This window comes from Coloeus monedula, assembly GCF_965178545.1.
Source record: "Coloeus monedula genome assembly, chromosome: Z".
In the NCBI taxonomy this organism is placed as follows: Eukaryota; Metazoa; Chordata; class Aves; order Passeriformes; family Corvidae; genus Coloeus; species Coloeus monedula.
In genome coordinates, this window is record NC_138822.1 from 22,611,205 (window position 1) to 22,626,435 (window position 15,231).

The 15,231-nt window shown below is 37.0% G+C and overlaps 1 protein-coding gene across 1 annotated transcript in view; it reads right to left on the reverse strand.

Moving 5' to 3' along the window:
* Positions 1-15,231, reverse strand: part of ADGRV1 (adhesion G protein-coupled receptor V1) — a gene marked incomplete at both ends in the record, with an annotated part of 262,544 nt that overhangs the window by 70,746 nt on the left and 176,567 nt on the right. The window contains 2 exons of the mRNA XM_082301998.1: positions 4,267-4,445; positions 11,829-11,945. Of these exons, the coding sequence (XP_082158124.1) occupies positions 4,267-4,445; positions 11,829-11,945 (296 nt within the window). The remainder of the gene's footprint in view (positions 1-4,266; positions 4,446-11,828; positions 11,946-15,231) is intronic.

Genomic DNA, 15,231 nt, shown 5'->3' on the forward strand with positions numbered 1-15,231 from the left:
TCTTCCTCTCCAGGTTCAGTCTCTCCTCACAAGACTTGTGTTCCAGACACTTCATCAACTCCATTGCCCTTCTCTGGACACATTCAAGCATCTCAATGTCCTTCCTAAATTGAGGGGTCCAAAACTGAACCCAGCACTTGAGGTGTGGCCTCACCAGTGCCCAGTATGGGGGGACAGTCACTGCCCTGGTCCTGCTGGCCACATGTTTCTGACCCAGGCCACCTGGGCACAGCTTGCTCATGTCCCGCTGCTGACAACCAGCACCCCCAGGCCCTTTTCTGCTGGGCCACTTTCCAGACACTCTGTTGCCAGCCTGTAGCTCTGCATGGGGTTGTTGTGGCCAAAGTGTAGGACCCAGCACTTAGTCTTGTTGAACTCGGCACTTGGTCTTGTTGGTGTTGGCCGATCAACCCAGGCTGTCCAGGCTCCTCTGCAAAGCCTTCCTTCCCTCCAGAATATCAACACTTCCATGCAACTTAGTGTCATTCACGAATTTCCTAACAGTAGACTCAATCCCCTCATCCAGATTGTCAGTAAAGATATTAAACAGGACTGGGCTGACACATCCCTTAGAGAAGTTAAACAAAACCCCCCTACTTTCTGGGAACTAGAGGAAATTATAGAGTTGGATGCAATTAAAAAAAAAGGTATGATACAGCATGACAAAAGTCATGCTTGAAATACAGCATTTGCAAAGATACAGTAGATAGGGAGATATTTGCTTATAAACGTTTAAATTTTTATTCTGTCAAGTGTAATCACTTCCAGTTTTCTCATTTTCAAAGGTGTTTTAGCTTATGCTCTAATAAATAAAGTCCTTTGGCCTTCTTACAGGAATTTGGTTTCAAGAAGGTCGTCAGACTTAAAGCAGAAACAAAAGTAGTTCCTGAGCTTATAAAAAACATGCTACCGTGGGTAAGAGATTTAAAATACTCAAGTAGTTAAAAGATCAAGGTCACCTTTCAGAAGAAAGTTTTTATTAAATAAAGAAAAAGTTATGAATAGATGAGTTTACAGCATGACAAAAGTTCACCTTAAAATCAAATTCCAAAGCTTACTGTGCTTCCCGAACTCCAGAGAGTTCAGCATTTGCTGCATTCTTGGTATATACAGCTAGACCTCATTTCTGAAAATCTTTCAGTTAAAGTTCTGAAAAGTTTATCTTAGCAAAACGGTTAAATAGAGTGGTGGGTTTTTTTCTAATAGATCTCTTAAAGCGCAAAAACACAGTTCACCTAATATGGTGAAAAACATGAGGCAAATTCAAACTGTAGATACTGACAAAGAGATGTATAGCGTAATGGAGAGGTGAGAAGAAAGTCTGAATAATTACACAAAATCTAGCTCTCTCCAGTTCCATCCTGGTCACTTGTAACTCTCTAACACTTACAGAACAAAGATGCAAGTAAAAGAGTTAAAATAGAAATCTTTGACAGTAAAGTAGTTTTCTAATTTCTCATGTAGCCCTGAAAATTTCAATACTGTTTGAAGCTGGTGAACCACATTTTCAAGCTTTGCCTTAACTCATCTATTTCTGAGATCAGAAGCCAGAATTATTTAATGACAAGTACCAGCTTTTGTTCACAAACACGACTTTAAAGGTTAATTACGCTACACTCACTGGACTTGTACCCAAGAGATTGCCCAGAACTCCAACAGATGTTATAAAAACCCCTGTATTACCATAAAATTATCTAGAATCATCATCTTTTCTAGCCTTATTCAAAGAGACTTTCACCTTTGCAGCTGAGCAATGGAGGAATTAGCAAAGGGAGGAGTGAAAGAGCTCTTCTGTGTCAGTTAGTTCTTTCACTTATGATTGGACTAGAACCTTAAAAAATGTGCTGCTTGGTGGCATTTATACAGACAAATTTACCAGTATAAAAAAAACCACATAATGCCAAAGAGAGAACTGTTCATACCATACATAAACACTGCCAATTATGAAAGTAATCAAAAGTATGCTGCTTGTTCATACTATGACATGGGAGTCACAGTATAAACTACATGCATTTTTGTTTAGAATTTGTCATATATGGAGGAAAACTCTATTCTAATACTTACTTTGAAGCATAAAATCCAACACAGCTGAACTCATTTTTTGTTCAGTGCAAGTATAAATTGAACTTCCCTCAGCACTGCTATACTGTTGACAATTATTTGTGCCCATGGCATACTTGTTAAGATCAAAACAGTTGGTCAGATACCACAGTAATGCAAAAACAGGTTGCATGAAGAAGTGATCACTTAGGAGAGGGTTAAGATAGGCTGCACTGCTTTTATTACTTTAATCAGTCTTCCAGATCTCACATGTAAGGAGCTCTTACCAGCACACTGTTGTTCTTAAACCATTTCTGAGGCTGATTCTGAAGTCAGTATGTAATGAGTTTGGATTTGGAAATCTCCTTGTCACTTTTTCCGCTACTGCATTCTGGTTTGGAGAAAACAAACCAAGTGCTGTAGTTCAATCTCTCCCCTTTTCTACATTCTGTCTTTGAAAATCCCCTTGTATAATTAAGAACAAGACTTAAAGTGCTCTTCAAATCAGGAACTAGGATTGATGCTATTTATGAAAATCCTTGTAGATATCTCTTACAGTGTCCACATTGACTGAGATGGACATTTACTAATCTTGGGCTGGTTTCTGGCATTTTCCCATAGAAATAGTAATAGAATGCTGGAAAAAATTTATATTTAATTTGGGCAATGGGTTGGACTGAGTAATTTTCCTCTGCTTAATAATTTTATCAGAATTTAAGTCTTTTCACTTGTTTTACAAAGAATGAGACATGGATATCAAAAGAAAAAACTGCAAAGCAGTGTTTCACTGCATAATGATACCATCAATCCACAGTTTGACTACAGCTGGAGAACTTGATTATGTTACACACATTCCTTGTGTTTACTATGCACAAAGAAGCATTTTACTATGAAGAAAAAGACATGTTCTGTGAAGAAATACTGATGTGTATGGGATGGTATATAGCTATGGAGCACCCCCTGATACAACATGAACATCAGCAATCATCTGCTTTTGTGGATCTCAGTTATATTTCCGAGTTGAGTTGGTGCCTATAAATGTGGGACTAAACTTAGCTGACATGGTCAGACAACTTGTGGTACTCAGTGTAACTCATTTACATCAAAATCAGGTATCCCTGCTTACCACACACAGTACAGATTCACACACAGATATGTATATACAAATAAGATCTATAAGACCACGTGTGTGTGTGTGTGTATACATGCGTATACTTAAACATCAGTATTAAATTCAAGTATCTACTTCTCACAGGAGTTCCCTGCATGACAAAAAACCCCAAGACTAAATGTTGTTCTCTTGTAATGGAGTGATGCACACTGTATCCTCCTCTTTTATTAAAGACAGATGAATATTCTCCTGCTGTGGGTCTACCCTGAAAGCAACCTCGTATGACGTTTTCATAAAAAGAATTTCTACATTCATTTCTTTTAAAAAGAAGAGGTATGTTTAGTCTTTTCTGCACATAAAGCATATAACTGTGATACAAAGTCAGTAAGCATATTAGCCCCATTCCTAGAAGAGATATCATCACAAATTAAGTTTGCCAGAAAAGGAGCCAGAGTAAAAAAAGTAGGAAAGAGCAAAAATATTTATCTATTTATCTACCTCCACATAAACGCGTCTGGTTCTATGAAGATATACATAATTAGGGCAGTTTTCTGTGCTTATATATGGCTTTGAAACGGCTGTGATAATTGTCAACAACACATCAATTCTCAAATTTGGAACAATTTGGAATATAATATTCATTATTACAAGAGAAACAGTTCAAGAAAAATATTTGACATGATAATGTAGTAATACTTTCTAGCAAAGAACATATTTAATAACATAAGAGATGGTGCAGGGGTTAAGGCTTGATTTGGTGTTGAGGTTTGTTATGACAGAAATTAAATGGAAGAAAACCATTCTCTTTTGCTCATTCTGCAGCAGAAGATGTTTCTGTCCTTTAGTCTGGAATTGCACATTCTCAGAACAAAAGAAATTATTTAGTCACTGAGCAGACACGCTTGAGCCAGCTCTGCCAGAATAGAGAAACTGTAGCAAAGCCCAACTCCACAGAAAGTGCTGTATTGCATATGGGTGACATACTTGCCTCATCTCCACCAAATGAGGAATCCCCCTGTCCATTTCTGCACTTGACTGTGGGCATAACATCCCTTCTCTACATGGAATAAAATTAAGTACAAACCTAGTTCATGCTTTTTTAAGGAAACACTTACAGATCACCGTAGACAAGGCCATAAATCTGTGCTGTGCTGTGATGGTAGATTCCTCTCAGGATAATTAGAAGAAGGACCACAACAAAAGCTGGAAGTCCCCAACTCAGAAGGAAGTAAAGCAGATAGCGCGTCTCCGTGTGTTCATCATTCATCACAAGGACATACCAGAAATTAACAGCCTGAAGAATAATGCACAAAAACAATCAGTAGACTTGGTGCAACAAGCTATGGCAAAAACTGAATCACTCTGAAAGTCATAATGCAGCGTATTTCTGACCTGTCACATGTGTATGTATGAACGGTTTTCAACAAAAATACTTTGTCCTCACTTTTTTTTCCTTAAGTAATGAAAAGACATTATAAAAGACATATGCCTATTTATATAACTATTGTGAATTAGAGTGACGTAGAGGAAGGGACACCCTGTTTGGTAGAATACACTATTTTTGCAATACAAAAATAGCTTTTTGGTGCAAAAATCACTTTCTTCTTGAATATTCATACCTTCACATAGAAGCCTGGCATTTAGTATTTCTAAATCTGATCTGTATTTAATATTTTTATGTTAGTGTTCAGCTCTGTGTATCTTGCAGGAAACACACTAAGCTCCTTTGATGGTTCTAACTGTGATCCTGTTCTGGGCTCAGCAGTACAACAAAGACATGAAGTGAGTCCAGCAACGGCTCATGAAGATCATTGAGGGGTGGAAAACCTCTCCCATGAGGGAAGGCTGAGAGAACTGTGGCTGTTCAGCCTTGAAAGAAGATGCTCAGGGGGATGATGTCCACGTGTATAGATATCTGATAGGAGGCACTGATGCAGAGGGAGACAGACTCCTCAACGATGCCCAGTGGTGGGGCAAGAGGCAATGGGCCCAAATAAAAGAAGCTCCAGCTGCATACAAGAAAAAGCTTTCTTACTGTGGGGGTGCTCAAACACTGGGCCAAGATGCCCAGAGAAGTTGCAGAGTATGTGTCCTTAGATAATCAGAAACAAACTGACCATGGTGCTGGGCAGCCTGCCGTAGCTGCTTGAGGTATGGTGTTGCACTAGACAGTCTCAAGGTACCCCTAAAACTTCAATGGTTCTATGATTCTGTGTAATATAAGAGTTTGAGAAAAAACTGCAAATAAATGAATGTAAATTCACAGGCATCTCTAAAACAGTCTGTGTTTTCTTATGATCAACTCACCATCAAACAGCATAATTTGGTTTAAAACCATATATGAATCAAAATGAAGTGCAATAGCTGAAACCCCTTGAACGAACTGGTAGTATGGGTAAGGAAACCCTTCAACTGAAACGGAATACTTAAGAGTATTGCATGGATATTCGCATTTTCTTTAAGATGTTCATAGTAGAAACACTGTCATGTGTGAGCATTTTTTAATGTGCATCTACACACTACTGTCTAATAAACACCTAAGCTATCCATAATAAAAATATTTTTTGAAAAATTTTTCTTCACTTTCTCCACTTCAAAAATGTTATACCATGTACAGATCCGCATGCTATATTATTATTTCTGGCCTTTTATATGGGGTGAATAAGGAATTAATTTTGTCTTTTTCTGCATATAAGGTATCTAATTCGAGCTTGTGCCTTTAAGCATGTCTTGTCAGTCAACAGAGACAGGACAGGCACCTTCAGGCACTCATTAATCCTTACCCAAGCACAATCATCTCTCTCCATGGTCTATACAAGGGTTACATATAATAATGTTACATGCTTCATTTTCAGCCATCTACTGTAAGGATAGGTAAAAATTCATACAAAGTGACAAGACAATGCAACGTGATTATTTTGTTGAGGAAATTTTGCACATTTCCCTCAGCCAAGGGCTTGTCTACCCCTTTGTTCAGGAACACCTAATTTTCATATTCAAGTACTTAGTTAGTTGTTTCTGGATTCCTTATGTAGGTCTCATTAGTTAACTATCATTTGAGATTTTTTTCTCAAATGTGATTTATATAGCATGAATATACAACACTTCTGTCGTCGATAATAAACCGCATTGCATACCAACAACTTGTTTAAAAAAGGTTAGTAAGTGTTTTAAATGCCTTTTTACAGAATGACATTTCATAGGTATGTTCAGTGTATATACTTATATTAATTATATAATAATTATTATGTCTTTTTTGATTTTCATTTGTTGATTAGTGCTATATGAACAAAGGTAAGGTTTATTTTCCTTAAAGGATGACAGGTAAATCCCACCATATAACTGCAACTATGCTGTGTAGGTTAAAAGAACACAGAAAAACTATTAATTTCATTGCTGGACATGCATAGGAATAAAATATTAAACAGATGAAAATGGTACTTGGACGAAAATCCATACCTTGTGCAAAGATTGGTTGTTCTGTTCAGTTTTACATGCGATTGAAAACTCATTCATAATTCTGTTTGTCACATTATGCCAATAAACACTCCTCAATTACATGCCCTTATAGTCCTGGCTAGACTGTGCCTCACTGCAAGCACTTCCAAACAGCAAAATCCTTGAATGGATATATGCCATTACACTCAGGGATTGTTGGTTCTACTAATTCTGACAATCTCGTGAACATTGTTCTCAGTCATCCAACTGAAATTGCTTTCTATGAAATCATACCTCACGTCCTGGCTCTGTGTTTGGTTAGCCATATTTAGATATCTCACCTCATTCATCACAGCACAACACTTAACACCACAGCTGCTATAAAGATGTAAGCAAGGTTGGATTAGTCACATTTTCTGCACAGTCACACTTGTATTTTGCTAATTGCTAGTTCTTATTTTCAACCCCTTTTGATGCTCCAAAATGCAATCAATTAAATAATAGAGGAGGTAATTTTAGCAAATCCTTTCCTGTTGCCATGCTGCAACAATAACCAGTTCAACAGAAGAATAAAATGTACAGTCCATTTTCCAGCTGCTCAGGCAGAAGAACAAATGGGCAAGTTGTGATTTGGTCTGATGTAGAACGCAAAATAATTGTTTATTCACATAACACTAATGAGACAATATGAACTTCAGTGAAGGTTTTTTCTTTTAAAATGAGGCAATTAATGGAAATTACCTTCCCAAACCTGGGATGCTGGTTTTATTTTTTTAATTATTCATTCATTTATCTTTAGTGATAATCACAGAATTTTATAACACTTTGTATTGGAAGGGACAGTCTAGTTCCACACCTCCCGCTGTGGGACATTTTCCACTCGACCAATGTCCTGGTACCAGCCAGGACAGGGTTGATTTTTGTAGTGGCCATGGCTGGGAGCCAGAGGTTATTCTGTACTACCTCCCATCATTTTTGGGGACTGGGGGAAGGAACTCTTCTGGGAAGAAGGGGTTTGGTCTGGGTCAGTGTAGCGTGGTGGAAGGAGCAGTTGGGTGCTGTTTCTGTGTGAATCATTCACCTCTTTCTTGTACCCTCTGTCATTAGTGAAGTTGTTGTACTGTTTGTTTCCTTATCTCATTGCTCTTTCCAGTACATTGCTCTTATCTCAACCCATGATCCTTGCCTTCTGAGACTCCAACTCTTCTCTCCAGCCTGAAGCAGGGCAGAGGCAGGGGGAGCCTGGGAGCAAGCAAGCAGTGCATGGATTCACTAAACTGGAGAATACCATTCCTAAACAAGGACAACAAAGTTGCTCAAAGTCTCATCTCCAAACTGCCCTTGAACACTTCCAGGGATTAAGTAGCCACAGCTTCTACGGGCAAAACATGTTCCAGTGCCTCACCATCTGTGATAAGCTATGGATATCTGGCAAATAACAGGTGCGAAATACTTTAAATAAAGCCTTTTCCTTTCCAGTAGTAAAACTTCTGTTTTCCTCCTTCTTTTCACGAATAGCTGGAGGGGTCATTTTATAATAATTGTATGCTTTCATATAATTCCTTTTTTGAAGCTGTAAAGCAGTCCACAAATTATTCTTAAAATAAAAAGAAAAGCATCAAACTTCCTTTAAGATCAGCAAACATCTTACAAGTCTGACACAGATTTGTAGAAACTTATTGAAAATTTAAAGTGTCATTGAATCAACGTAGGAGAAAGATTCAGTTATGGGTGATAGCAAGATCATGACTTTCATTCTGGTGTGCTTGTTGAACCGACGTTTTCACTGTTGATTTGATTCACTGTAGCAATAGCTCAAGAAAGCACAAAGAATCATGTTTTTCCATAATTTTACTGTGTGTCAGAATTGGCAGTTGAGAACTACAGAATTTTTTTTTTTTACCTCAATAGACAGATTTTAATTTTCTTTGTAACTTACTTCTTGCAACACGTTAGAAAATACTAAGAGAAGAAACTTATTTTCCTTGTCATGCTGAAAGACACTCTTAGCATGTGCTCCTAAGATAAAAGCAGATAAAAAGATTTGAAAATACAGGGTTATGCTGTTCAGTTGTACAAAGGGACACTTGTCAGGACAAAGACTACTGGATTTCAGACATTAATATAAGGCAAATATTTCAGACCTATAAAGAGCCATTTGCACCTTATTTACTCCTTTCCTTCTGCAGTTAAGAAAGCCTCATCCTTTAAAAAAATGGGTAATGCTATTAGCTTTCTGTGACTTAAAAATTCTCCCTACAAAAAACAAGAAACAAGATCATACAATAATAAGGCAGTGGAAAAAATAGACAAACAAGGATGATTTTATGTGATCTTTGTTCTGATGCTGAAAATCGACCAGGTGACTTCTGAGATCCTTTCCATCTTTACATTTCAGTCAATAGATGAGTAGTAGCTACATTTGTAGCAGAAATACTGATATTGAATATGTCTACAAATACAAGAAGCTAAAAAGAGAACAAGAATTAAACCATGAAGCTGTAGATAAATTGTTTTGTAAAGAGCATTGATGTAAGATAAAATGTTAAGCATGATTGCTATACCTAGCACGATACCAAAGATGGAAAGACTACAAAAAAAAAAAAAAAAAACAAACCAAACCAAACAAACAAACAAAAATAAAAAAAAAAACCAAAAAAACCCCCACCAAAACCAAAAAACAAACAATAAAAAAAAAAAAACAAAAAAACAAATGGTGAGGAAGTTATCCTAGAGTCTGGAAAGTGAAGTTCTTTGATCTGGACCACAGAAATTAATCTGAATCTATCTGAGTGCACTGTTAAATCTGTGTACTGTAGAGTTTTGTTGACTGGAAATGTTGCTATGGCACCTTTGGTCACTTAAAATCTCCTGGATTTTATGGATGTTTCAGTTCCACATACCTGCACAGTGCTGGTACTTGATTATCACATTCACCCATTTCTGTATCCCATGATCAAGGCAGATTTGTAAGATTGTAGATTTGTAAGACCTAAGTCACTTAATCAAGCATATGCACTATGCTATGCAACCTCACAGAGGCAGTGACTTCACAAAGGACACAGAATCTGTTCCTGTATTTTTGCTCTTTTCCAGACATAAGTATTTAAGTCCCATTTAAGTATAAATACATTATTAATTCTGCTTTCCAAATCAAGTCATGCATATAAAGTATACTAGGCTGAGAAATACAAACATTAATTTCCCAAAATTTTAAGTCTGCCATTCAGACAGCAGTAGCATCTAGACTTCTCGTTTCCCTTTGGATCCACAAGCTTTTCTAGAGTTGTCGTGGGGACCAATTCAAGCACAGAGATGTCCCCAGCAATGCTTCCTGTCCCCTGATATAGCTTACTCATTCCACAATGAGATATATAAATTCAAGACCTATTCCCAGTTAAGAAGAGTAACTGCAGCTGACGCCTGGTTTGGTCTTTCAAAGTTCAGGTATCACTCTCAGCTGAAGACCTGCAGCTACAAAAAGGGGTTTTACTCCTAGCAGCTCATCGCTCAGAAGGCTGTGATGGATTCCCTCTTAAGCACTTTTGTCCAGTCAGATTTCCATGACTAGTCTTCATGTTTTACACAAGCCTAAAGGCTCCACTAAATACAATGTTATTATGCAAGTTCTTAGGATTTGGCCAAAGTCTTCTTCAAAAAAAAATAGCACTGGATTTCAACTACAGACATAAAAATGACCAACTGTTAACAGTCATACAATTTTTTTTTGCCATTATAAGTAATTTTTGCAACTCAATGCAATGTAAAACACACAGAATGGGATGATGAAATACTATCAAACACTGAGTTGCCAAAACTTGAGACATCCCAGTAAAAAAGAAACCTACAAACATTACTTTGTCCAAATTCGAAAATGGTGAGGAGCTCTGAAGTAATTTAGGAACAAAGTGAATGAGCAACTGTGAAGAATATAATTTACAGCTTACACAATAATTTAGCGTAGTTAACCTGTGAGACCATAATTTGCCCAGAAGACAAATTTCTGTATTGAGGCCATCTACGTGTAGCTTGCTAAGGCTAATGAACACAGCTGAGCTGCTGGAGAGGCTGCTGGTGTTCTTAATGAATATTAGCCTGACATATCCCAGGAAAATGCCACTTATCACATGAATGTTACTTGGGAGAGAAAGTTGTATTTAGATGCAGCCTAATTTGCAAGTCTTGGTTTGGCATGACAGCCTGCATATTGGAGGATTTGTATGTATGGAGCTGCATATGTAAAGCTGTATGCTGTAATAAATGTGCTGGGGACAAATCCTCTTAAAATAACAGACAAATTGCTTAACTCACATACTGGTGCTAAATATACATTTCTAGATGACGGCATAATAATGTATTTTTTCAAATAACCCCACAGCTCATTATTTTGACTAACATACAACTGGTAAGTTATCTTCAAATCAGTAATCCATAACTGATTTGATTGTTCATGGTGTTCCATATTAGTTCAATTGTTTTTTCCACCATTTACTGTTCTGTAATATATCAAATGCACAACAGAGCTGTGAGTAGTCTGGAGTACAAGTCTGATGAGGAATGGCTAAGGGACCTGGGGAAGTTCAGCCTGGAGAAAAGGATGGGGGGACATGGTTTAGTTGTGGACTTGGCAGTACTGAGTTAACGGTTGGACTTGACGATCTTAGGGGGCTTCTGCAACCTAAAAGATTCTATGATTCTATAAAAATTCTGGTAATAATTATGAATACATATATACTGTATTTTAATGCAAACTTGTGAAGGTATGTTTGTTATGCTATACCAGTTTAATGACTAAAATGCCACTGACTCAACAAATTACAGTATAGTTTACATTTACGCTTCACCTGTAAGAGATGGCTTCAAAGGACCAAATAAGAGATGTTTTGAAAAATTATTAACAGTAAGAAAAATAATTTTTCAGTGTTCTGAGACAGTTACTTCTTTACAGAATGAAGTAAGGTGAGGACATTGTTACATGGTTGCAATAGGTATTAGTGGAAAAAGTCTTTTGTAGTGTTTGTATATTTACCCTTGGAGCTGTGTCACTCTAGGTTTAATAAAAGCCATCTAAAGTTTTGGCCTTCTAGTAGCACTGAATTTTGGTGCTCCGTATCTCTCTCTGTATACAGATATACAGATATGTATATATAATCACTACAATATAATAGAAATACGGTCTACTGATCAGTTACTTTTACAGGTGTTTTGGGGAAGTGATAAAAAGGACTAAGATACCAACCTGAATAAGCATCCAGCTGAACTGGCAGAGGTAAAGGTAATGGGTAACAGATGCAAGGGCAAAGCAGCTTTCCTCTGAGATATGCTGGCTCATGTAAGCAGAGGCCAGAAATGAAACCTGTAGGGGAAAAAAATGAATACATGCATATTGGAATTAAGCAATATTAATTTAATATTAACAATAAGAGGAAAAAATTAGTTTGGAAGTAAAACATAAAAATAAATTACTATTTCAGAGACTCAGGAAAGGTATCTTGGACATTTAAAATTCACCCAAAAGAAGTTATGCTTAAACACTCTCAACCCCTAAAAAAGCTTTAAACTTTTTGCAGACTATCTAATATCTCTTTGTTGAGAGATGTTAGCTGTTTAGTATGACCTGAGATTAGTTTAGCTGGTTAGAACATGGTGCTAATAATGCCAAGGTTGTGTGTTCAATCTCTGTATTCACTTAAGAATTGGACTCAGTGATCCTTGTGGGTCTGTTCTAACTTGGAATATTCTGCAATAGACAAGTAAGTTTTAATTAGAATGAGTTACATTGAGTTGTATTACTCTGATTTAGTATGTTGCTGCCTTTTCTTTACTTGCTTAGCATGAACAGTTGGATTTGCTGAAGCCTTAGATGACAAGCTGTGGTCTTACACCTAGATATGGTTTTGGCTGGAATGGAAAAGAATATTGATACTGCACTGATGTTCTTGTTGTTGCTAAATAATATTTATCCTAAGTCGAGGGCTTTCTAATTTCCCATACTCTGCCAGCTAGCAGGTGCCGTACTACTCTTAAATTACTTATTTTTACAAATCTGACACCTGAGACTGTGCTATGGGAAACCAAGGGTCGAGCCTGAAGAATAAGGAAGCACACCTGAGAGGGAGGGTGTGTTTGCGCAAGGAGTCAGGAGAGGCACCCATGGGCCATATGGAGCTGCCCACTGTGAAGGTACTCCAGTCCCTGCAGTGACAGTCTCGGTTGGTGTGTGTGTAACTCCTTGAATGGTGTGAGAATGTTCAGGCAGAGGCTTCTCCTTTAATACATTTCACCTTTACACGACGAGACTACTGAGAGGTTTAATACTGATTGTTTAAAATTGTTCCCAGGCAACATTAGACACAGGTTTTGTAATTGGGGGTGGATATTTTCCTCCATAAAACTAGAAGAGATGTTACCTTCTAATTTGAGTAAATCCAGATTTGTTATCAAGTAAACAAACTCAAGAGGCATTTATTGTCTTTATGCTGTCAGACATGCAGTAGTAGTACAATACCTCAGCCCATAAGATAGCAATACTGGATAAAAGGAAGGAAGCATTTATTCCTTTGTCTAATACCATACCAGGATTTCATATTCACAAGGCAGTTACAATTTGGGTTTTTTCCACAGATATGCCAAATGTGAAAGGACTGTATGTTGGCTGGATAAGTAGTCAATACATTGTCTAAGGAATAAAGGTATTCCAACTCTGACTGCAATGAATTCATGGCTAGACAATTTCAACATAGCATTTTAAATTAAAACACAATTCAGAAACCTTAAGCTCTGTCTTCTGTAAATTTCTTTACAGAAGAAATAGCTCTACAAGCAAAATTCCTAAAATAACAGAAGTGTTCACATAAAGAAAGGTTCCATTCATCCACTGTGCTGAAAACTTTCTCTTTCCCTGACAAAAAATCCTACTATTTTGACCAACAGCCCATTGACTTGTTAGTAACAGAAATTAATGGTCTGTGCAGACTGATTTTATGTACATAAAATCAGGAGATGGGATAGGCAAAGAAGTTAAAGTAAATTAAGTGATTTGGCATATATGTGAAATCTGTATTTACAACAAAATAGCTGTATGGTACGGGGTAGCCCTTATACAGTCTCTTTATCATAAAACCACCCTTACAAAGACAGGATAATGTTACCACCACGAAATGGAAGAATAACAATGAGCAACTGGGGAACAAGTGGACTAAAAAAAAAATATTATGAGATGCATTTCAATATCTAAAGGGGAAAAAAACCCAATTTAAGTATTTTATGTGGGATTTATCAGTCTTCTGCTGGGAACTGGAATCTAACCATGGCCACATAACCATTCAGTTATTAGGAGGTTAACACAGAGCTTAATATAGACTGTTCTTTGCGAAATTCTGACAGTGCTAAAAGAAATCCCATCATCTGGAGTGAGCTAAACACAACTGAAATATGTCTGCAGTATCTGCCATCCATGAGGGTCAAACAAGTAGTGTTTGTGGAAACAACCCCATAGCACCAGCTCTCTCAAACATTACCAGTAGTAATTCTTGTAAAACTTGAGCAAATGCTTCTATTGGCAACAAGTTTCTGGGTGGAAAGGCTTTACCATCTTTTGTTCTCCGAAGGCTTGTACATAGGTCAAGGACAGACTGTTATGCTAGAGACAAACAGGGGATGCAAACACAAAAGCAGACTGATAGAGTCCTGGACATATGTTTTTAACACCTTTTGGACTGAATGTTGGCTTGAAAGCATTTTGCATCTATAACCAAGAAACTGTAATTCCAAACAGTCTCCTCTGCTTCAAGAATAATAAGATTTTGCATATTAAAAAAGAGGAGTATATAATTATATCGTTTTCCAATTAAAACAATGCAAAGAGCCCAAATATTTGCTAAAAAATGCATATCTTTGATAGAAACTGACTGTTCTTAAAGAAACAAGACTGCAATATGGCTGGAGTAATCCCTCAGCTAAGAATTCACTGTAAAAAAGGTAAAATAAGTATAAAATTTTCATAGACTCGTTATCTTACATCTTGGTTGGAATATACAAATGAGAGTTGGTTTATAACACAAAAACCCCCTCAAACCAAGAAATGTGCCTTCCCAAAAAAATGTTCCTTAGACCTAATTGCCTCATGTCTTCTGTAACTCAGTTATTACCTGCAGAGTGCAATCTTTTGTAAAAAGGAACCTATTACTTCAGTAACAAAAATATGTGCCATCTATTGGAACAAGTTGTTCCCTCTTGGATCTTTAAAATAAATGCTCCTTATAATACCAATTGTCCAGCACTCTTTTTAAAGAGAGTTCTTGGTTTAAATAGCCCTTTTCAATCTTTGTATACTGACATCTAGTTCTACGCTGACATAATGCTTCTTCCTCGTACTTGTCAAGATGATCAGTCTTGACCCATAATGATTTGACCAAAGGATAATTTCTTAAATCACTTAAGTAGCAGGCTGATACTTTTATTAATTTGACTGCGAGGATTTCACACCACATTGAAAATTATGGTGAAAGCATATCATTCAAAATATTCCCCTTGATAAAGTGAAAAAAAAAGTTAATAAAATATAATAAAGAAATACGCTTCTGTTTAACAGCAAAAGGTTCTTTGACAGGGTCCCCATCTGACAATCATTTACTTAGTTA